Source organism: Cetorhinus maximus, chromosome 28 (genome assembly GCF_964194155.1).
Source record: "Cetorhinus maximus chromosome 28, sCetMax3.hap1.1, whole genome shotgun sequence".
Classification (NCBI taxonomy): domain Eukaryota; kingdom Metazoa; phylum Chordata; class Chondrichthyes; order Lamniformes; family Cetorhinidae; genus Cetorhinus; species Cetorhinus maximus.
In genome coordinates, this window is record NC_135906.1 from 27,430,715 (window position 1) to 27,454,482 (window position 23,768).

Here is a 23,768-nt window from a genome sequence, read left to right on the forward strand (position 1 = left end):
AAAGACACTGATTTAAGATAATTGACAAAAGAACCTGAAGTAAGATCATTCAGCCATTATGACACAAGAGGTGGTGATTTGGTCCTTCGAGTCCACACTGGAAAATGAGGGGAACTTTTTTTTAAATGCAGCTAGTTGCTATGATCTGGAATACAGTGCCTGAAAAGGTGGGGAAAGCAGATTCAGTAGTAAATTTCAAAAAGGGAATTGGATAAAAACTTGAACAGGGAATTATGCAGGGTAATGGGGAAAGAGCAGGGGAGTAGGGTTACTCAGATAGCTCTACCAAGGAGCCAACACAGGCATGATGAGCCAAAAGGCTTCCTTCTATGATCTGTTGTGGTTAAATAATGGTTCAATTGTTTTTGGTTCTTGGAGCCTCATTTTCTGATGATCTTTTATAGTTTATAAATGTCACCCGGGAGATGGGGTAGATAATGTTTTATCTGGTATGTCAGGTGTACGGTGGATATATGCAGGTCCTTCCTTCTGAATGGACTTTGCTTTCAGGGACTGGGACAACCCAACCCACTGCAAGTGACTGACTTGTGTATTTGGATGCCATGGTTATGCCAACATTTCCATTTGACGTGTGTCAGTGGGAGATGTGCTTTTAAAGTTTTTGTCATCCTAACTCTCGATAAAATGCCTGTGTGCAGGCAGACAAGCAGAGAAAAGGCAAAAGGGGAATGAGCTAAGTTCAGAGTGTCTGGGGGAAGAAGGACAGGTGGTATAAGTTGAAGTTAATCTACCCAAGTTTGTGGAGAGTGTGATTTGATATAAGTTTTCAAGATATTAGATTGGGTAGACAGAGAGAAACTATTTCTGCTAGTTGGGAAGACTGGGCCTAGGGGACATAGCCTAAAAATTAGATGCAGGCCTTTCAGGAGTGAAGTTAGGAAACACTTCTACATGCAAAGGATGGTACAAGTTTGGAACTCTCTTCTGCAAATGGCTTTTAATGCTAGATCAATTAATTTTAAATCTGTACTGATAGATTTCTGTTAACCAAAGGACAAAGGCAAAAGGGGAGTTAGCCAAGTTCAGGGTGTCTAAGGGGAGAAGGACAGGTGGGTAAAGGAGTTAAGTCATGGATCTGCCATGATCTGTGACTGGCAGAACAGGCTCAAGGGGCTGATTGGCCTCCTCCTGTTCCTATGGTGCGTGTCTCCTATATTGATCAGTGAGGCTTTTTGTAGAGCTAATGAGGAACTCTGAGCTGGCCCAGCAATAGGGAGGCAAGAGCAGCCAGCAGCAGATGGAGCTGGCCAGGAAGAGCAGCTCTGTGGGGCTGGGATGTGAGGCTGTGTGTGTGCTGGTTCCAGAAGGTCCAGAGCCTGCACTGGCCAGGAAGTGAAAGTCAGCAAGGTTGGAGAGTGAGAATGTGTCATGTGCAGGTTAGAAACACAAGCTATGTGAGGCAATGAAATGAGATTATAGGCAGAATTTTATGGCCCCTTTGTGGTAGGGGCAGGGCCGTAAAATGCGGTGAGATGTTCAAAACTCCACTGACTTCGGCAGGAAGGAAAATCCCACCGGTGGGAAGGGCCGTAAAATTTTGGTGTGTGTGTGCGCGTGTGGGAGGGAACGCAGTGGGGAGCTGGTAGCACTGCTTCTAAATAGAACTCACATAAGGGACTTTGTATTTGGATTGCATGCAGTTGTGTTCGTTTATTTTTTTAAATTTGTAGCCAGTAAGGCCACTGTTATGGTACAAAGAGGGATGTGAAGGAAAATAAAGCCTTCGTGGCCTGATACCAACCTGCCTTTGAAAATTAAGGAGCCGCAGGGCCTTGAGTTCAATGGTTGCTTTGGTGCGAAGGTCTCCTGCTAGTGAGCCAGGGAGGTTTTCCAGCTCTTGGATCCGATGGGAAATGCGTGCTTGCAGCCTGCCAACAAAACCAAACATCAACAGTGAAATTCTGGACATTGAATATTATAGTTAAAAGACATAGGTTTCATCTTGAGATCTCGTCAGCACAATTCACAGGTATAAAGTATAACACTGGTCACGGTGTTCATGACATGCAATTATAATTCTACTTTTTTGAAACAGTTCATTAATGAGAGGGCACATTATGCAAGGCAGAGGTTTTTCATCTGGTTCATTAAAGTGTAAAAATTGCAGATAGTGTCACCTCAGAACTGTTAGACCTGTAAAGTGCACTCACTGACCTACGGCAGGATTATACTTCTGCCACTAGGAGAATTTGAGATTTTGGTGGCTCGAGGAGGACCCCTAGTGCCAGGAACCCAGTTAACATACTCAACAAGAGCAACTTCTATTTACATAATGCTTTTAACATAGTAAAATGTTGCAAGGTGCTTCATAGGAGCATTAGCAAACAAAATTTGACACTGAACCTTATAAGGACAGGTGACCAAAAGTTCAGACAAAGAGAAATGTTTTAAGGAGTCTTAAAAGGAGAGAGAAAAACAGAGAGTGGTTTATGGAAGGAATTCTAGAGTTTAGGGCCTAGGCAGCTGAAGGCATAGGTGCCAATGTGGAGTGATTAAAATTTTGGGTGCTCAAGAGGCTAGAACTAGATGAGCACCGAGACCTCAGAGGGTTGTAAGGCTGAAGAAGATTACAGAGATAGGGAGGGGTGAGGCCATGGAGGGATTTGTAAACAAAGGTGAGAATTTTAAAACACGCCAGGGGGAAACACTTAAGATGCCTGAACGTGCCAATGAAAGTCAGGGCCAGGAATAGTGTACTCTCCAAACAAACATTCCACCCTGAATTAACCTCTCCTTACCGGTACTCGCGTTCTTGGAGAAGCTCAACTGGGTCCAGCCCTCGTGGTTTCTGAATGGGGGTGATTCGGTTCTGTTTCTGATGGTGCTGCACCATAGGGGCTGGCTGAGCTGGCTGGCCTGGTGACTGAGTCTGAGGAGGCATCACCGGGGAGGCGGCAGGGGGCACTGCAGGCGGCGCTGGGGAAGGTCGACCAGTGGGCTGAGGGGGTGCAAGTTTCTGGGGGGCGCTGGTTGGAGCAGTAGCATTGGCCATCGGACCTGAAAGAGAGAAAGGTCGTGAGAATTACAGGAAAGTATTAACCATGCTACCCACCTCTGCCAGATCACCTGAGGCTGGTTGGCACTCGCCAGGAAATGGGTGTCCCCCAGACCTGCTCCACTCCAAATCTGCTGAGCTTGGTCTGAATTTGAAGTTTGTGATTTAAAACTTTATTCCAGAACAAAATGAAAGACACGCATTTCTACAATGCCTTTCACAACCTCAGGAGCTCACAAAGTGCTTTGCAGCTGATGAAGCAATTTTGCAGTGTAGTCACTGTTTTAATGTAGGAAACGGGCAGCTAACTTGTGCACAGCAAGCTCCCACAAACAGCAGTGCGATAATGACCAGTCACTAAATTGAATTATGTTGGTTGAGGGATAAACATTGAACGCTAGGGAGAACATCTTTGCTTTTCCTCAAATAGTGCTGTGGAATTTTTATTGTCCACCTGAGAGGACAGGCAGGGCTTCAGTTTAACATCTCATCATCTGAAAAATGGCACCTCTGAAAGTGCAGTACTCCTTCAGTACTGCACTGAGTATCAGCCTGGATTGCATGCTCAAGTCTCTGAAGTGGGGCTTGAACCCACGACAGCGAGAGAGCTGCTCACTGAGCCACGGCTGACACATTCATGAAGATTAAAGATCCAGTAGCATTCTGAGGAAGAACTGTGTTATCAGAAGACTCAACCCATGGGTGAGCCTTGATCATAATGAGAAAATTGATGTGAACTTTAAAAAAATATCTTGCCTGCAGAGACAGATAACAGCCTGTTCTTCATTGACAGGAGATGAAAAGAAAATCTGTTCCATAGCAAAGGAAAATTGCCACTTGTGTGCATCAATCCTATTTTACATTGCCTGTCTGGGTGGTTTAGGTGGATATTAAAGTTCCCAAGGCCCTATCAAAAGAATTCTTCCTGGCTAACACTCCTCCCTCAACTAACACCGCCAAAACAGATTAACTGATCCTTTCAGTTTGTGAGATCTAGCTGCTATTCTTGTCTACAGAACAAGAGTTCCCTGGCTGAAATGTAATTCATTGAGTGTCAAGTGCTCTGGAATGTTATTTTGAGAGTTCTGAAAAGGCAGCACATCACGTACGGCTTTCGCTGCCTTTTCAAAAAGACGTAGCATTGTCATTCTGAGGTGCTATCAGACATAAAGCCTAGCTATCACCAGACCCACACTTGACTAGCATTTTAAGCCCATTACTCTCAATAAAAGGAAGCAATCAAACCCCATAGATTGCTCTTCCTGTCAATACCAAGGTTGTTAAGAAACACTTCTTAGTTTAAAATGTCATGTGACTTCTCACTTTGTGTTTTGAGGTTAACACTAAAAAATCACATCACAGCACGTTTGTCAAGGGAAGACAGAGCCTGCTTCTGACTCCTTCATATCAGCTCTTTGGAAATTGTATCAGCTTATTTTTCCCACATAAAATTTAAAGAAGCATATGGAGGCATCTCTAGGTCTTTGACAAATTCACTTCCAGCCTGGCCCTTCTTTCTATTCCAATCTTCCTGATCAAATATAAAGCAACACTACTCTTGGTCAGTGCTTTCATAGGAACATGGGGAGGCCATTCAGTCCCTTGAGGCTGCTCCTTCATTCAATTAGACCCTGGCTGATTTGCTCCTCAACTCTGTTTACTCACCTTTGCTCCACATTCCTCGATATCCTTACCCAACAAAAACCTGTCGACCTCAGACTTGAAAGCTCCAACTGTCCCCCAGCATCCACAGCCTTTTGCTTTCCATCATCCTTAGTGTGAAAGGAGTGCTTCCTGATATCTCCTGAATGGCCTAAATTCTAACTTTAAGATCGTGTGACTTTGTTCTTGATTCCTTCTCTAGGAGAAATTACTTCTGCATATCTACACCATCGAATCCTTGTAACATTTTAAACTCTTTGAGCAGATCACCCCTCAATCTTCTCTACACAAGTGAATACAAGCTAGGTTCATAAAACCTGCCCTCATAATTCAACCCTTTCAAAGTGCTCCTTTGAACTGCCCACTCTTGTTCCTCCAAAAATCTACTGTTTTACACTTCCATCCTCCTCACTCAATTGAAATCAAACTTATCGCACCCGACCTAACTTATTCCTTTGCAGGACCTGAGAAGTAGTAGAAATCCTCACAGTGCCCCAGTCTTCCCTTCCACCTATCACCTTTTAGAGCACAAGTTTGAGGTCAGTCCATCGCTACTTCCTGTTCTATCTAGTCTTCATTTTTACCCTCAGTGCCCTCTTGCATTACAGTCCTTGGCCATTCAACCAGGTTTCCTGATAATTCTAAAGACCAAAGAAGCTTACCTTCTGGCCAGGGTTTCGAGGGGCCACCAGGAGGCTGGCACTGCATTCCCTGATTGACTCCAGCAGGTCCTGGAGGCATCATGTTGGATCCTCCCATACCTATAAAATAGGGTTGAGGGGAGAGAAAGTCAAATGGATGAACTGGCACAGGAGGGAATGGTTTTAGAATCAGAAATAATGACAAACAATGGGAAGCTTGTGTGAACACAATACTTTGGCAGGTCCTGCATATGGTCAATTCCTGGCATCAAAACGTTTGGCAGGTTCTTGCTTTACTGATCCCTTCCAGACCACACATCATCCTGAGATAGTGGGGGCGCAGCCAGTCCCAGGCTACCACAAAGACACAAAACATGTCAACTGCTCGGGTGATGATGCTTCCTCAAATCTGTACCTCCCTCCACCCCTGCAGAGAGAAACCTGGGACCTCCTCGGCATTCCCTGCACAACTGAGACCTACACAATTGAAAATAAACTCAGAGAAAACACCATAAGAATAGGGAGAGGCCATTTAGCCTCTCAAGTCTGTTCCACCATTCAATAAGATCATGGCTGATCTGCGACCTTACTCCATATACTCACTTTTGCTCCCATCCCTTCATACCTCTGGTTAACTGAAATCCATGAATTGAAGATATAAAATTGACAACTGTCCCAGTAGCAACTGCCCATTGCATGTGGAGGAGTTCTCTAACTTGACTACTGAGAGCTCTGGCTCCAATCTTTAGGCTACATCCTCTAGTCCTAAACTCACCAACCAATGGAAATAGTTTCTCTCTATCAACCCTTTCAGTTTTTCTTAATACCCCCACTGAGAGATTCTGCTTGATGTTTGTAGTGTTAAAGGGGACTATCAGGCTTTCACTTACACTCAACATGGGAGGTGGCCATTCAGTTTATTGTGCCTGTGCTGGCCCTTTGAAAGAGCTATCCAACTAGTCCCACTCCCCTGCCCTTTCCCCACAGCCCTAGCAATTTTCCCCTTTATTTATAATCTAATTTCCTTTTGAAAGTTACTGAATCTGCTTCCCCCCAACCCTAGTAGGCAATGTATTCCAGATCATAACAACTCGCTGTTTAAAAAATATTCTCCTCACCTTCCTCCTGGTTATTATCCCAATTATCTCAAATATATGTCGTCTGGTTACTGTCCCTCCTACCAATGGAAACTGTTTCTCCTTATTTATTCTATCAAAACTCTTCATCATTTTGTATTGCAGTAAATCTATAGCCAAAGGGTTTTGCATGCAGATCTAGATATTGCGGTATATTAAATACTTGGTCGATGAGACTCTGGTGAGTTTAAGAGGGAAACACAATTGTCTTTCTGTGCAGTCGCTCGCATGAGTATGTCTGCATTATACTGCCAACGCTAACAATCAATGCAAATTAAGAGTGCGACTGGAAAAGTAAGTGAAGAGGTAGGTACCGAGCGGCCTGTTGTAGTTCCCGGGTGCTGGGCCTGGAGCTGGTCCAGTTCCAGGGTTGGAGGGCGGAGGTAGTGATGACATCTGCTGCTGCATTCCAGGCGGGGGTCTCTTCCCTTGGACAGCCAGCTGTAGGTGGTCCGGGATGGGCTGACCTCTTGCCAGCATCTTGTATGCCATGATCTGTGCTCGCAGCTGATGCAGCTGCCCCTGGTTGAAAGGAGAGGGTCCTCGGTTTTGCTGCCCCAGGGTCTGGGGGTCCCCACCATCCATAGGAACGCCACCTGGTCCAGAAGACATAGGGGGTGCTGAAGGGGGGCCATTAGCAGGTACTGGACTTGGGGCGTGCTCAGCACCTCCCAGAGGAGAAGGGTAACCTGCAATTGAAGAGTTGTTACAGGTTAACCTTTGTTTTTCTGCTAACTAAACAACAACTTGCATTTATAAAGAACTTTTACATAATAAAACGACCAATGTGTTAATTGTATCGATTGAGGTTAAGCACATACAGGTGGAGGGCATTGATTGGATGGATACTTAGCATATATAAAGGGACGCTTACTGACACAAGAGTTGAGTGGAGTCAGGGGATATATACCTGTAATGTTTCATTCTGTGAATAAATCTATTCCAAGTAAAAACTGGCTCTGGTTTCTTCTTTCACCAAACAGCTATCAGGAGTATAACAAAAGATGCTTCACAGGAGTATTACCAAACAGAATGAGATGACAATCCTCAGAAAGAGGTATTAGGGCAGATGACCAAAAGTATTTTAAAGAGCATTTTAAATGAGTGGAGAGAAATAGATGGGCAGAGAGGTTTACGGATAGGATTCCAGAACTTAAAGCCTAGACAGCTGAAAGCACGGTAGCCAGTGATGGGTGATGAAAATTGTGATGCGCAAAAGCGTTGGATGAGTTTAGAGATTTCAGACGGTTGTAGGCAGTGTTCCCTTTAAGCTGTGCGAGTGGACAGATGTGCAGCAAGTGTGAAGGTGCTGCACAGGCTGCTCACAGGCTATCCACAACAAGGAAAATCTAGGGAAATCATTGGTTGTAGGGCTGCAGAAGGTTACAGAGATAGGGTGGAGGGGGTGGTGGGGAGGGTGAGGCCAAGGTGGGATTTGAAAATGTTAAAATCTAGATGTTGCTTAATCTGGAAGCAATGAAGGACAGCAAGCCCAGCTGGGGGTGGGGATGGTGATGCATGAATGGGATGGTACGAGTTGAGATACAGGCGGCAGAGTTCTTTCCTGCACAGGAAAGAAATGGAAGTAAAATCAGATGCAGGGAAGTCCCTTCAGTCTGCAGTCCCTTTACTCCAGGCAGTGGTTGCTGATAGAGGCCAGCAGCTGGTCAATCATTTATTTGTTTTTAAGTGGGTTAGTATGCGGTGCCTAAGGCAAGAGGTGCGAAAATAATATCATTCGCAATCAAATTATTCTTTTTATTAAAACAAAATAAAAAGCTTTGCATCGAAGCAAAGCCTGTTACCTTGTGAATGCTGGTCCATGGGGCTGGGTGGTGGACCCATGCCACTGTGTCCGCCTGACCTCATGCCAATAGATTTCATCTGACTGTAACGCGGGTCATCAGGCATCACCTTTTCATGCATCGATTCCATCGCCTGCAAAGAGAAAAGATGTTGGAGGCAGCATTTCCCTTCAGCTGGCAGAGAACTGCAATTACTGTACACAGCCTGTACCCATAAATGTGCAATCCATTAATGTCACAGTCTTCTGGCGTTCTGTGGACAAAACTCTCAGGGAAACAGATGCAATGGGACAGGGGAGGGGGTTGGGATTTAGCTGTGATTAACCCAGCAGCCTGAGCACTGAGCTGTAGCAGGTGCCTTGAAGGTCTCCGCATTACAAATGGCTGGTAAGAACTGCACAATACATGCACATGATGGGACCATTAACACGAGGGGAGCTGCTGAAATCAGGAGATAAGGTGCAATTGACAGGCTTCCTATGGAGCCTGCCTCTCAGCAGCCTGCCGCCGCTGATTAACACAAAGAATCCTGCTTACTGCACATGGATTCGAAGAGGGTTCAGCAGAAATGTCAAAGTCAGCCTTTCGAACACCACTGACACTGAGTTACAGAGTACTAAGGAGTAGAATGCAGCAGAACTTAACTGTTTGATGCCATTAAAGCAGAAAGAAAAGCAGGAACTGACCCTGTAGCAGATATTGCAAGCCAAACAACAGAGAAACTGGTATAACTAGAGAAGTATGATAACAGATATTGTTTTTCCAAGAGCCATGGTATATCAGAGTGCTACACAGAAGGGTGTGGTGTATTACAGTGTTACTCAGAGGGAGTGGAGTATCAGGGTGCTATAGAGAGGAAACTGATGCAAAGCAGGGTGCTACTCAAAGGGATGCAGTGTATTTGGGTGCTACACAGAGGGATGTCATATATCGGGGTGTCATACAGAGTGTGGGTATGATAGTTTAGTTAATCATACAGAGGGAACTGATGCTTATCAGGATGTTATACATATACAATATTTGTATTGTTTTATTTATTTAGTGAATGCAAATCCCTGAAGCCAAGCAATATCCTCCCCATTTGCTGAGTTTAAGGTGATTAGTCCGTCACTTAGTATATAGCGGGGACACTCTTCAGCAGTGTGAAGCATTGTTTGCGTCTTTCCACAAGTGCATAGGAGGTTTATACTGAGGCCCCAGTGGTGGAGGTTGGCTGCATAGGGCCCTGTATACAAGGGTGTATATAGGGATATTATGCAGAGGGTTGTGGCTGAAGGAATACATAGATATATTATGCAGTGAGGCAGCATTTTATACAGGTAGAAGTTTTGGGTCGGAAGTTATACAGCGTAGGAAAGTGGTACATGAAGTAGTGTTAAATGGGGAGATTGGGTGCAAGAAATGTAATAAGGGGTTTTGCATGCAGATTATTACACTTTTGTGCCCTGTCTCAGAGGCTGATAATAGATAGATTTATTGAATCTAACTGACATTGTATAGAATATTGCTTACAATTTCATATAATACAAAATTCATATAATTTTACAGCACAGGAGGTTATTCAGCCAATCATGCCTTTGCTAGCGCTTTGAAAGAAATGTCCAATTAGTTCCACTTCCCTCTCTTCCCCATAGCCCTGCAACTGTTTTCCTTTCAAATATGTATCCAATTCCCTTTTGAAAGTTACCACTGCTTCCACCACCCTTTCGGGCAGCACTTTCCAGATTACAACAATTCGCTGCTTTAAGAAGAAATCTTATCTACCCTCTCTGTGATATTCACTGCCCTCTCTGTGATATTCAGCAAGGTTTGATTGGGGCATTACTGCTTATACCTAAGCAACAGCCAGCAGAGGTCATGTCAACTATAATCGTCTTAAAAAACTCCTCCTTTCACCCTGAGAATTAGCAAAAGTCATTTTATTGGGCTATTGGGGCCAAACTGAAAATGGTTTCCTATTGAGAATTTTATGGACAGATTAGGAGTATAGTGCAAAATAATCAACATGGTTAAAAAACTAGGTGAAGATTGGAGATTATGCAAAGCATTGTGGTTGGGTTTAGTCAGGCCTGGCCTTTTTAAAGCCTTCAGACTGTGAGAGAAAGAGGTGAGGTATTCCAGGGAGTGGCCTCCTGGAGAGGCTGTGATTGAGCAGTCACGATTTCAATGCAGGTAGGATTCAGGGAGGAGAATCTAGGGAGTGTATTTGCAGCATAGGAGGGTGAGGAGAGAAAGCTGAGGAAAGCAATGGTCATTAACCATATCGATAAGGGCGAGAGTCAGGAATCCGGATAAAAGGAAGCATTTGTCAGGCTATGGGTGAACAGCAGGGGAGTGCCACTGATTGCATTGCTTTCAATGAACTGGCACGGCATGAATGGCCTCCTACGCTGTACACTACAAAAATCTGACCAGGAATACTGGAACTAGTTCACCAAGTCAAACAAATCATCAGTCTAGCCTCATTAGTGTTTTTTTCCTTTGCTTTTAAACACTTTTTTAAAAGATTACTTTCTAACACACACTACAGTTTCATCACAAGAGTAAAGACTTTCATAGAAATTTACACCACGCTACCTTATGAAGTTGGTGTATGCTTTCTGCAGGGTAACCTCCAGGCCCCTGTGGAGTCATGGAATGGCCAGCAGATGGGGGACCTGGGCTTGGTCCCATCATACTGTGTGCAGAGCCAGGCGAGGGTCCAGGGCTGGGACCTAGCATTGATCCAGGAGAAGGCCCAGGTCCTGGTGAGGGGCCTGGGCGAGGGGTGCCTCCCATTGGAGGATCCGGAGTTGACATCTTTCAGCAGCGCTCTTTGATAATTGGTCGTCCACCCTTCAATAAAAAGATGCAGGTTACCCGATGTATTTATCTCCATCCCTGCCTGTCATGCCTTGCTTTGAGTGTCTGATTGCTTGACTTGAGGACTCTGAATTCTAATAGGGGAGTTCTCCCAGTGTCCTGACCAATGTTGGAGCAGAGAAGGTGAAGAAGAGATTTGGTAGGGGTGCTTAAAATCACAAAGGGTTTAGATAGAGTAAATAAAGAGCAACCGTTTTAATGGCTAAAGGGTCGATATCGAGAGGGCACAGATTTAAAGTGTAGGCAAAAGAGCCAGAGGCAACATGAGACAAAACCTTTTAAGGAACGAGTGGTTAGGTTTGGAAAGTATTGCCTGAGCCTGATAGGGTGGTGGATGGATGGAAGTAGCTTTAATTGCAGCTTTCAAAATAGAATTGAATAAATATTTGCAGAAGAAAAAATTGCAGAGATATGGGGAGAAAAGGAGTGGGACTTAATGGGCTGCTCTCTGAAAGGGCCAGTGCAGACTCGATGGGCTGAATGGTCTCCTTCTATGCTGCATTATTCAATGAACCAACATCAATAAAAACAGATGACCTGGTCACATTGCTGTTTGGGAGAGCCTGCTGTGCGCAAGTTGACCGTCAAGTTTCCTAAATTATAACAGTGGCTACAGCTCAAAAGTACTTTTTAAAATTCTTTCATGGGTTGTGACGTTGATGGCAAGGCCAGCATTTGGATCTCACCCTTAATTGTCCTTGAGGGGGAGAGCTGTCTTCTAACTGAGTGGCCTGCTGGGCCATTTCAAAGGACAGTTAAAACTCATCCATAGTGTGAGAGTCTGGAGTCACACATATACCATATTTTCTTCTCTGAAGGTTATTAGTGAACCAGATGGATTTTTACAACAATCTACTGGTTTCACATGGTCACCATTACTGAAACTAGCTTTTTAATTCCAGATTTATTAATTAACTGAATTTTAAATTCCACCAGCTGCAGTAGTGGGATTTGAACTCAGATATCCAGAGAATTAGTCTGAGCCTCTGGGTTACTAGATAAATAACATTACCAGTACACTACACTACACTACCATCTCAATGGCTACAAAGTGCTATGAGACGTCCTGAGATTTTGTTAGATGCTATATAAATGCAAGTTCTTTTATTTTCTAGGCCTGTTTGATCTGTTAATCAGTGGTCAGTTGAGCATTGCCTATTGTTTACCACCTACTGCTTTTGTATGAAACTTGACATTGCAGTCTAATGGGATCAAATAGGGTCTCAATTGCCCCCCTAAAGGCTGGATGCTCTGACAGACACAAAATAGATGACCAATACCATTCCAGCGTGTGAAAAAAATTGGAGGATAAAAATTGTCATATGGACTTCTCTTGACATTTTATTCTCCTGCCATTTTTGGTTTATTTATGATGCACCCTCAAGTTGAATAGTAACTCACTGTCAACCTGCATGAAGAATGACCAATTAGGTAAGGCACCATTGACAACTATGCAACCATGTAGCAGCAGAACTGCACTCGAGTAGACCCATGACAGTAGTGGAACTGTACATGAGTGGAAGCTCACCACAGCATGTGGCAACACCAGCAATTCGCATTTATATAGCGCCTTTAACGTAGCACAATGTCACAGCAGCATAATCGAACAATTCATGCCTTCGAGAGGTACAGGGACAGGAGAGTGGGGGGAAGTAAAAGGTTTTAAATGGTCAAATATGATAGAAACTATGTGCATTTCAAAAGGACTGTCATCACTTCTGAACACTTCAATTATTCAACCATGCATGCAGTCATTAGTTCTCAGAAGAATGCATTACTGTGGAAGATTAGATTCTAATTCTGTGGCTGTCGGGTGAGGTTAGACAGGGTACTGATTATACTCAGTGTGTTGAAAGCATGCAATAATTGGGGAGAAGCATTGTTCTGGGATCAGGATGTGATAGGGGCCCGGAGTGGGAAATAATTTATTGCACTGGAATTCTACATAATGGGAGAGAATGGGAAGTGATTTGGTAGATTGGAATTCAGTGATTAGATTAGGTGTGTGCTGATGTGGAGCCAACTGTACAGTGCTTGGCCTGAATTAAAACTGACATGTGGGTTGCCAGACAAATACACTTCAGGCAGCATTTGTATCTCGTTCATAATCGTTATGAAGGGGAGGGCAGGCCAGTGAATCCTGGGCAGGTTTCTGCGCTCTCTCAAGGCATAGGCAAAAATAAATGCAACTGTCAACTGAATTATTCAGCCTGACTTGAGTCAGGAATGAGGGGGGGAATTTGAAGAATGTGAGAAGCCCAGCACTCCAAGGCAATGCTGAGCTTATAGTGAGGTGGGGAGTTAGTAGGATCTTAACCGGGAGTGGGGGCGGAGTTAAAATGGGCTTCAGCATCACTGTCCAGGGGAAAGGCAAGATCGATCACTGCTGATCACTCTCCGGAAACTCCTGTTCATAACTGCTGGCACATAGATGTGATACGAGAACAGGGCGATAAGAATAGGGTCAGCTGTTGGGCCCATTGAGCCTGCACTGGTAGCACTTTATCTCTTTAATCCCATTTTTGTCTTTTATTCAAATCCCTTTATACCCTTATTTCCCAAGTGACTGGTGAGGACAGGATGGGGCTCAGTTGTGATGCTTCCCATGGCCTAATAGTCCATGGACACTTGCTGTCTAGGCTCACACATGAAGAATGACCATTTGAGTATCCATGAATCTGTAACCCAGGAGGAGTCAGTGCTGGTAGAAGGGAGGGAGCTGTAACCTAGGGAGAGATAGTATCTTCAGGAGATGGGGAACTGAACTCAGGGAGAGTTAGCACCACTAATGTGTCAGCTATGCCTCAGTTGGTAGCATGCTCTCCTTTGAGTCAGAAGGTTGTGAGTTCAAGTCCCACTCCAGGACTTGAAAATAAAAATCAAGGCTGATGCTTCAGTGCAGTACTGAGGAAATGTTGGGAGGGGCCATTTCTCAATGAAGTGTTAAACCAAGGCCCCATCTGTCCTTTTAGGTGGAAGATCCCATGGCTCTATTTTGAAGAAAAGCAGGAGAGTTATCCCCAGTGTCCAGGCCAATATTCAGCACTTAATGAACATCACTAAAACAGATTATCAGGTCATTATCACATTGCTGTTTGTGGAAGCTTTGCTGTGCACAACTGCCTTTCCCACATTACAACATTGACTACCCTTCAAAAGTACTTCATTGGGTGTACAGCACTTTTGGACATGCTGCAATCAGGTGCTATATAAATGCAAGTCTTTCATTCTTTTTAGAAGAGGAGAGGGAGCTGTACCCCAGGGGTAGTTAGGTTGGGGTTAGATAATTTTGTCTGTGATGGCATAAATCAGGGACAACAAATCAGAAATGGAGTGACTTTAATGGGAATAAAAATCAGGAGAGATGTAAAACAGATTGGCGGCTCTCTAACATCTGTTTACACTATGGCATAATGTCAAATTTACCCACCAGTGTCTTTAGGAGAGGGGAGGAAAACTATTGGAAAAATGAAAAAAATACTTAGTTTGGCGGGGAGAAGGGCAAAGAAAGATGGAAGCCTTATAATCAGAAAACTACCAAGTCTTCACATAGTACTAGTAGGCATCCCAAGACGATGCTGACTCAGTGAGATTAACACACATCGCGCAGGGTTGTGGAGATTACCCAGAGTTGGGACTACTGTTAGAGACCTGGTGAGATTGCTGTCTCCAACAGAACACTCTGGTCAGATGAAACAGGATGGGATTTCCTTTAGCAGGAATTTTGCAGCATGTACTAGCTCAATTGCAGGACAGTAAGGAGCCAAAACACCTTAGAAACTAGGGTAAGCAGGAAGAGTAAGGTCTTAGAAAACCTTTAGGGGCTGGACAAAAGTGTCATGATGTATTCAGACAGTTTTTATTTAAGGGATTTATATTAACATACATATTTTATGAAGCCATTTCTTTTGTAAGAAGCATGCCAAGGTTGCCTCATTCTGTTTCTCTATTAGTGAGGGATTAATGTAAAGTGGTACCATGGCTCAGTTTGCAGCACTGCTGCCTCACAGTCTAAAGATTGTGGGTTCAAATCCTGAAAAGGACGTAATTCACACTGGTACTACTGAAGGAATGTTGCAAGAGCTGCCCTTCTGTGAGACACCGAATAGAGGCCTTGCCTGGCCAATGGCACTATTTGATAAAGAGCCAAGTGAGCATGGCCATTTTTCCTCCCTCAACGAATACCACCCAAAAGCAGATCAACTGGCCGTACATATGGCAAACCCTCAGCAACACTGCCTCCTGCCAGCTTGTGGAATCTTGCTGCGCACAAAACCTCCACTGGGTAACTACAGATACTGTATGGCATTTCAACATCATGTGCTGTACGTGGAACACTGAGATGCTGCAATGATGTGCTCCAATAATGCAAGAACAGAGAGTGTTTTAAGTTATTTTTTATTTATTGATGGGATGTGGGCATAGGCCAGCATTTATTGCCCTTCCCTAATTTAAGAGTCAACCGCACAACACACGTAGGCCAGACCAGGTAAGGACAGCTGATTTCCCTCCCTAAAGGGCATTAGTGAACCAGATGGGTTTTTACAACAATCAACAATGGTTTTATGGTCATCATTAGACTTTTAATTTCAGATTTTTATTGAAATCCCACCATCTGCCATGGCAGGATTCAAACCCAGGTCCCCAGAGCATTATGTTGGATTTCTGCATTACTAGTCCAGCAACCATACCACTACACCATCGCCTCCTGGAGGTCTGAAGTCTGAGCTCCCTCCCACACTTGTTCACAGATTGTGGGCAAGGCTGCATCCAGAGCTCATTCCCAGCCGCCCTGAGAAGGGCTTCTGAGGAGAAAGTGGTGAGCATTCTGATTCATGCAGAATGTGTAGGTCTGGAGACACATGAAAGTCAGACTGGGTTGGATGGCAGGTTTCCGTCCTTGAAAAACATTGGTGAACCAGTTCGGTTTATACAGACAAAGCCCATTAAAAAATCCCACTCCAGTCTTAAGTAATAAAATCAAGGCCAGTGCAGTATTGATGGTGTGCTGCACTGTTGAGAGATGCCATCTTTTGGATGAGAGGTTAAACCAAGGCCCCATCTACCTGTTTGAGTGGATGAGAAGGGGCATTCTCCCCTTCTCTCCTGCAATAGTTATCCCTCAAACACATCATTTATCCCTCAATCACAACAGATTATCTGATTATCACACTGCTGTTTACGGGTGTTTGCTGTGTGCAAATTGGCTGCTGTGTTTCTGTAAAGCACTTTGAGATATCTGGTGGTCTGGACAAACACTATATAATACAAGTTTTTCTTTCTTTTAAGATAGCAGACTTCTGTAAATGCATGTGGGGGAAGGGTGGAGACAAAATAAGGGTGTTCTGACAGCCTCAAGGCACCTTAAAGAATTGCGTTTATATAGTGCCTTTCATGACGTTGGGATGTCTCAAAGTGCTTTACAGCCAATGAAGTACCTTTGATCTGTAATCACTAGCCTGGGGATGCGAGTTGTATTTAAACTGAGTACTGACTGCAAGATGATTAGGAAGGGTCAGAGTGCTATCTTCAAACATGGCAACTCCACCAACAGGATACCAAGCTGGTAAAGCCTCTTCCTCACGAGCAGGAGGCCTCTATGGCCCAGCATGATGAAGCTCAGGGTAGCAACAGAAGTCTTGCTCCTTCAGATTTCTTTCATGTGGCTAATTACTATCACTTCACCCCTCTACCCCATTCCCCCACCCCCAAAAAAAATAGGGGGAGGGGCAGGAAGCAGACACAGAGTGACACACTCCCCAATATGCCACATGCCCCAATGGTAAGGACAAGGGTAGGTGGGAGCACAGTGTGCAACCTTCCGCACCCAAGCCTCAATGTACTGGTACCCCTCCCCTCCCCAATGGGTAAATATATGAAGGTATTCAGTTCATTGCTTTCCAAGAGCAGCAACCTCACAGCAAAAACAAAACCTCCCTTCTGAACGTCCTTCTCTTTCCTTCACTTAGGCTATTCTTAGCTTTATTCCCTGCTGCAAGTTCCTAATTTCAAAAAGAGCATAATGTCACAGCAACCATGGCAGATCAACTCGAAAGATAATTAAGCCTTTTTTTCTGCAAATAAAGTGCTGTTGCGCAAGCCATCGCAGGTGGTGAGTTAGTTAACCAGTTTTCTCTCTTTTTTTTCAAACTAATTGTTTCGGCAATGCAATCCCGCTGCAAACATCTCCAGCTGTCACAGGAAGTGTGGGCTGTGCGTAGCTTAGCCAGTGTGGGTTGACCGAGCTTTGCACTTTCCCACCAAGCGCTAAAAATACCCAGATTGTTTCACTCGCTGCCTTTGTAACGAGCTGCCGTAAGGCAAGGGAATAAATGAGATTCGGAGAGTGGAATTTGCCTGTTGAACACAAATTGCTGGTCGCTCAGATGGAAATTTTAATTAAATGAACCCCAGATTCCACATCAGTAGGCTGCTTGCTACCCACCAGCTGGTTCCTATTTTTACCCCGCTCATGAAGTTATTCTTGCTTGTCTTTAGCTCCCTGTCTTTCTCACAAAGCTCCCCAGTGGAGTGGCACCAGACCTGAGCCCAGGTCCCTTGCATGTACTTTGTAAACTGGTCATCCAAGAACTGCATGGGGGCAAGTTGGGCTGATTGTAATCTGGTTTTCTACCAGTCCCACTGGATGTACCCTAATGTTTTTTTATCCATTCACAGGGTATGGGCATTGTTGACAAGATCAGCTTTTATTGTCCATCATTAATTATTCTCAAGAAGGTGATGGTGATGAGCCACCTTTTGCATATAACTGAGTGGCTTTTTAGGCCATTTCAGAGGGCAGTTAAGAGTCAACCACATTGCTGTGGACCTGGAGTCACATGTAGGCCAGACCGGGTAAGCACGGCAGATTTCCCTCCCCAAAGGACAATAGTAAACCAGATTGGCTTTTACGATAATCTAGTGGTTTTATGGTCACCATTACTAGTAATAGCTTTTTAATCCATATTTTATTTAATTGGGAGTTGAACTCATATCTCCACATCATTTACCCAGGCCCTGAGATTAATGGTCTAGTAACTTAACCACCATCCTACCATAAGAAGTAATAGGGTTAGAACTCAGCAAGAGATTGGATAAGATTCGTAAACTGCTGAGGATTCATTTTTCAGCTCAAGGACCTTGGTTGGACCACTGCAGGCCAGGAGCGCTTCATCTAGGCTGACAATCCAGTGGAGCACTGAGAGAATTTGGAATTGCGGTCCTTGAGTTGAGACACTGTACCATGTCTGTTTGGTCAGAAGAATGACATAGATCGCAATGCAATGTTCCAAAGGAGCCCCTCTTCCAAAACATTCCTTCGAAGTAAATGCCACCAAAAACTAGTCATTCACCAGAGTATGGGTTTCGGGGATCTTGCTGTACACAAAATGGTCACAGCGTTTGTCTATATAATAGTCTCTGCACTTCTCAGTGACACACTGAATCTGCCTAGTCTGCACATTTCTGGGAAACACCGTATTAACACAAGTCTTTCTTTCCAAAAATGGATACAGCAAAGTTTCAAAAACATTTATTCGGATTGTCTAGAGCTGCTGAACAAGAACTAATAGAAGTGAGAGTCAATGACACCACAAGTTGACGAGATGCAATGTTACCACACTGGAGCATTCATACTTCACTTCACCTGACTATTGGAAGCAGTTCAGAGGTTTACTAGGCTAATGCCAGGAATGGGCGGGTTGCCTTATGAGTAGAGGTTAAACAGGTTAGGCTTGTATCCACTGGACTTTAGAAGAGTAAGAGGGTACTTGATCGAAACCTTTAAGACCCTGAGGGGTCTTGACAGGGTGGATGTGAGGATGTTTCCTCTTGTGGGAGAATCTAGAACTGGGGGTTACTGTTTAAAAATAAAGGGTCGCTCATTTAAGACAGAGATGAGGAGAAATTTTTTCTCTCAGAGGGTCGTGAGTCTCTTCCTCAAAAGGTGGTGGAAGCAGAGTCTTTGAATATTTTAAAGCAAAGCTAGATAGATTCTTGATTAACAACGGGGTGAAAGGTTATCAGAGGTAGGCAGAAACGTGGTGTTGAGGTTACAATCAGATTAGCCATGATCTTATTGAATGGTGGAGCAGGCTTGAGGGGCCGATTGGCCTACTCTTGCTCCTAATTTGTATTTCATACGTTCGTATGTTAAAAGAGGTAATCCACCCTTTAATTTGAGGCTGATATTTATAAAATATACAGGGGTAGATTTTCAAGGGGATTCTCCTCACAATGTTAGTGGAAGATGGCTGGAGAAATGCTGTAAGCAGCTCTTTATGCCGCTTAATCAGAGTTTCTGCCAACCTTCTGGTGAAGTTACAGCAGGAGATCGAGACCCTCGACCCTGCACAGAAATTCTCTCCCACTGCTGAAGATGTATCTGTAAAGTAATAGTAAGCATTGTACCTGCTGATGTGGGAAGGAAAGGAGGGGATGTTGATGGGTTGGACTATCATCTCTATCGTTGAGCACAGGTTTAGCCAACATGTAACGTCTGGATAAAGATAGTGATCTAACCAAACACAGCAGCCATTTTGCACACAGAAAGATCCCACATTTAGCCACGAGGGAAATGACCAGTAGGTCTGTATTGGTTGCATTGGCTGAGGAATGAATGCTGACCATGACACTGGGAGAACTCCCAACTCTTCTTCAGTGCCCATCTGGACAGGCTGATGTTTAACTGGGTTCAATGTTGAGGTGGTATCTCTCTCCATCAGCAAGAAGAGTCTGAATTCTGAATGGGATACCCTGAGCCACACCCAAACTGATAATAAGCAGTGCATCGAGACAAAGGCCTGTCAAACTTTTGGTTCCAGTGGTAAGTTAACCCTCTGTTCTACAGCAAAGATATTCACAATTATTCAAACTATCTTGTGGGCTTTCAACAATTTATTCAATGTAGATCTCTGAACTAAATGTGTTCTTGTGGTTTCATATATACATTTACATACCCAAAACATAGCCTTTTGTTTAGGTGACGACCTAAAAATTCATTTTCCAATGTTGTCATTAATCACAGTCTAATTGAAAAGGTCTTATCACCACCTATAGAAAGAAGACTTGCAATTCCTCAGAACCCTAATGAATTACTCATAAACTGTAGTCACTATTTTAGCAGTAGCCGATATTGGCCAGGACATCAAGAACTCTTCTACAGAAAGTGCCCGAAGATTAAAATCCAGCTCAACAGATGGCAGGCCTTTGTTAGAACATCTCATGCAAACCACCCAACATTGCAGCAACCACCCCTCCCCCTCACCCCACCCTCAGTGCTGCGGTGGAGTGTCAGACAGCAACACGTGTTCAAGTCCTTGGAGCATTGGAACTCACAGCCTTCTAGCTCAGAGGCAAAGGGGGCTACAGGGAGATACCTATGCTTGGGCCAGCAGCGCACGGTTTATTCCGATATTAGCCTGTTCAGATTCTGCCCCTTCAAACTGCTTTTAAACTGGGTTTTGTGGGGGTATTTGCCCGCTAATTCTTGCCATGCTTGTCTCACGGAGATGTCAGAAGCTCCAAAATAAACTTGCCAGATCCAGTGAGGCTGGCCAGCAGGCAGATCCCATAGTAAATGGTTAGCATTACTCCTACATCTGAGCTACAATGACACAAAGGCTGCAAGAGAATGAAGAGCAAGTTCCAGTTAACAGGAAATTACTCTTCATATGGAAACAGTGTGTCTAGGCCAACCTGTAACAGGATGGAAATCTACACTGCATGCACGTTTTCATGATGGCTTAAAATGAGGGAAGGCACTTCCTGGGGTTTGGTACTAAGTCACACTGCTCTGCAGGTGCCAGGTGTGCAATGTGCTGAACAAGCTGATCTCAGCTGGGGCAGCACTAGGTCAGTGGGGAGGGGAGTTATAATTAGGATTGGTCTGGACTGCGATACCTGCTGATAGGCAACTGGCTCACACACTAGGCTCATGAGGCCCGGTACCTCTGGTGCTGTCAGTGGTTGGGGGAAGCTGTGCTCCAGCATGAACTAAGAGGCAGCTTCAGGGGAGGAGAGAACAAAACAGAAATGGTCCACATAAATAGTGACATTGGAAGACCTGTTTCATTGGGCAAATGCTTGCACCGATGGGTTTAAAGTGTGTCAGAGTAGGAATTAACTGGGATGTCAGTTGCTTCTTTCCTCTCTCAAATACATTACTGACTGTGGCAGTGTGTGCTGACTTTTTGTGGGCCTTCAAGAGGAAGTTGGGCCAGTTCTTGACTGGGGAAAAGATTGTTTCATAGGAACAGGAGGAAGCCATTTATTCCCTCATATCAGTACAGCCATTCAATGGCTGATCTGTGACCTAACTTCAACTGCCCACCTTTGCCCCAAATCTCTCTGGCTATCAGAAGTCCACAATCATATATTTAAAAATAATAACTGATTTAGCATTAACTGGCATTTGCGGAAGAGAGTTCCAACCTACAACCCTTTGCATGTACCAGTGTTTCATAACATCACTTCTGAAAAGCCTGGCTCTAATTTTTAGGCTATATCCCCTAGTCCTAGATTCCTCAACTGGTAGAAATAGTTTCCAATTTATAATGATCTGTTGTTTGTCCTTCGAGGCAAAGATGACCATATCCATCACCTGGGGTTTTTGGTGGGGTTCCAGTGGGTATGTAGGTACCTGCTAAGGTTAATCTACGCTCAGAAGGTTCTGCTGCAACTAATACAAGATACCGAGGGATTTGAATTTTGGACAGGCTGTTGGTTCAGAATTTCCTCTCCTTACATTTTCTCTCTGCCTCCGACGTGCTTGCTTTTGAAGGAGGCCACACCCTTTTTATTTAGTTGCCTGACCTGCTCTTATAGCCACAATATTTATGTGGCTGGTCCAGTTCAGTTTCTGGTCTATGGTAACCCCTGGGATGTTGATAGGTGGGGATTCAGCGATGGTAATGCCATTGAATGCCAAAGGGAGATGGTCAGATTCTCTCTTGTTGGAGATAGTCATTGCCTGGCACTTGTGTGACACAAATGTTACTTGCCACTTATTAGCCAAAGACTGAATGTTATCCAGGTCTTGCTGCATATGGACATGGACTGCTTCAGTATTTGAGGAGTTGAAAATGGTACGGAACATAGTACAATCATCAGCGAACATCCCCATTTCTGACCTCATGATGGAGGAAAGGTCATTGATGAAGCAGCTGAAGATGGTTGGGCCCAGGACACTAATTTGTAAGTGTAATTGTCCCAGCTCCCAGAAAAAACTCTGAGCAATACTTCAATGTATCCATTGTTTCAATTGAAGATTACATGAGCCACATTAGAGGCCTAGCAAGACTTTTTTAAAACCATTTTCCCTGTTGCCATGGCAACAGACTCCAAGAACATATGAAATAGAAACAGGAAAAGACCATACAGCCCATCGAACCAGCTTCGCCATTCAATATGATGAAGACTGATCTTTGGCTTTAATTTCATTTTTCCACCCACTTCCCAATATTCCTTGATGCACCAAGAGACCAAAAATCTGCCTATCTCAGCCTTAAAATGTTGGAGCATCCACAACCCTCTGGAGTAGAGAATTCCAAAGATTCACAACCCTTTGAGTGAAGACATTTCTCCTCATCTCAAGTCCTAAATGATTAGTCCCTTATTCTGAGACTGTGGCCCCTTGTTCTAGATTCCCCAGCATAGGGGAAAAACCTCTCAGTGTCCATTCTGTTAAGCCCGTTTATAATCCTGAATGTTTCAATAAGGTCACCTTTCATTCTTCTAAATTCCAGAGAATACAGACCCAATTTACACAGCCTTCCATCATTGGTTCCTGGGATGTGAGAGTTGTTCAATCTAGTGAACCTTCGCTGTATTGCCTCCAATACAAGTATATCCTTCCTTAAATATGGAGACCAAAACTGTACAGAGTACTCCAGATATGGTCCCACCAAAACCCTGTACAATTGTAGCAAGACTTCTTTATCCTTGTACTCACATCCCCTTGCAATAAATGCCAACATGCCGTTTGCTTTCCTAACTGCTTGCTATAACTACATGCTAACTTTTTATGTCCCTTGTACGACTACACCCAACTCTCCCCGAACATCAACATTTACAAATTTCATGCCTTTTTAAAAAAATTATTTTGCTTTTCTATTCTTACAGCCAAAGTGAATAACCTCACACTTCCCCAAACATTACTCCATCTGCCACTTAGTTGCCCACTCACTTAACCTCTCTATATCTTTTTGTAGTCTCCTTGTGTCCTCCTCACAGCTTTGTACCATCAGCAAACATAGGTACTTTTCTCTCTTCATCTAATTCATCAATAGATTGTAAATAGCATAGATCCCAGCACTGATCCTTGCAGCACTCCACTAGTCACAGCTTGCCAACTTGAAAATGCTCCTTTTATTCCTGATCTGTTTCTTTGTCCATTAACCAATCCTCTATCCATGCAAATATATCTTGTGAATTAACCTTTTGATTGGCACCTTATTGGATGCCTTTTGAAAATCCAAGTATATTACATCTACTGGTTCCCTTTTATCTATCATTCTTAAAAAACTCTAATAAATTTGTCAAACAGGATTTCCCTTTTATAACACCATGTTGGCTTGCTCTAATCATAGTGTGCTTTTCTGAGTGTATTGTTAAAACTTCCTTAATAATAGATTCCAGCAACAAAAAC

At 43.9% G+C, this 23,768-nt stretch overlaps 1 protein-coding gene across 4 annotated transcripts in view; it reads right to left on the reverse strand.

Annotated features, from left to right (window-relative positions):
- Nucleotides 1–11,097, reverse strand: part of LOC144668966 (SWI/SNF-related matrix-associated actin-dependent regulator of chromatin subfamily A member 4) — a 75,066-nt gene extending 63,969 nt beyond the window's left edge. For all 4 annotated transcript variants that reach the window (XM_078531480.1, XM_078531479.1, XM_078531478.1 and 1 more), the window contains exons 1-6: nucleotides 10,838–11,097; nucleotides 8,261–8,393; nucleotides 6,770–7,144; nucleotides 5,341–5,439; nucleotides 2,760–3,018; nucleotides 1,763–1,889 (exon numbers count right to left, since the gene is read on the reverse strand). In XM_078531480.1, coding sequence (XP_078387606.1) covers nucleotides 1,763–1,889; nucleotides 2,760–3,018; nucleotides 5,341–5,439; nucleotides 6,770–7,144; nucleotides 8,261–8,393; nucleotides 10,838–11,059 — 1,215 coding nt within the window. In that variant the 5' untranslated portion in view covers nucleotides 11,060–11,097. The remainder of the gene's footprint in view (nucleotides 1–1,762; nucleotides 1,890–2,759; nucleotides 3,019–5,340; nucleotides 5,440–6,769; nucleotides 7,145–8,260; nucleotides 8,394–10,837) is intronic.
- Between the last annotated feature and the right edge of the window lie 12,671 nt (nucleotides 11,098–23,768).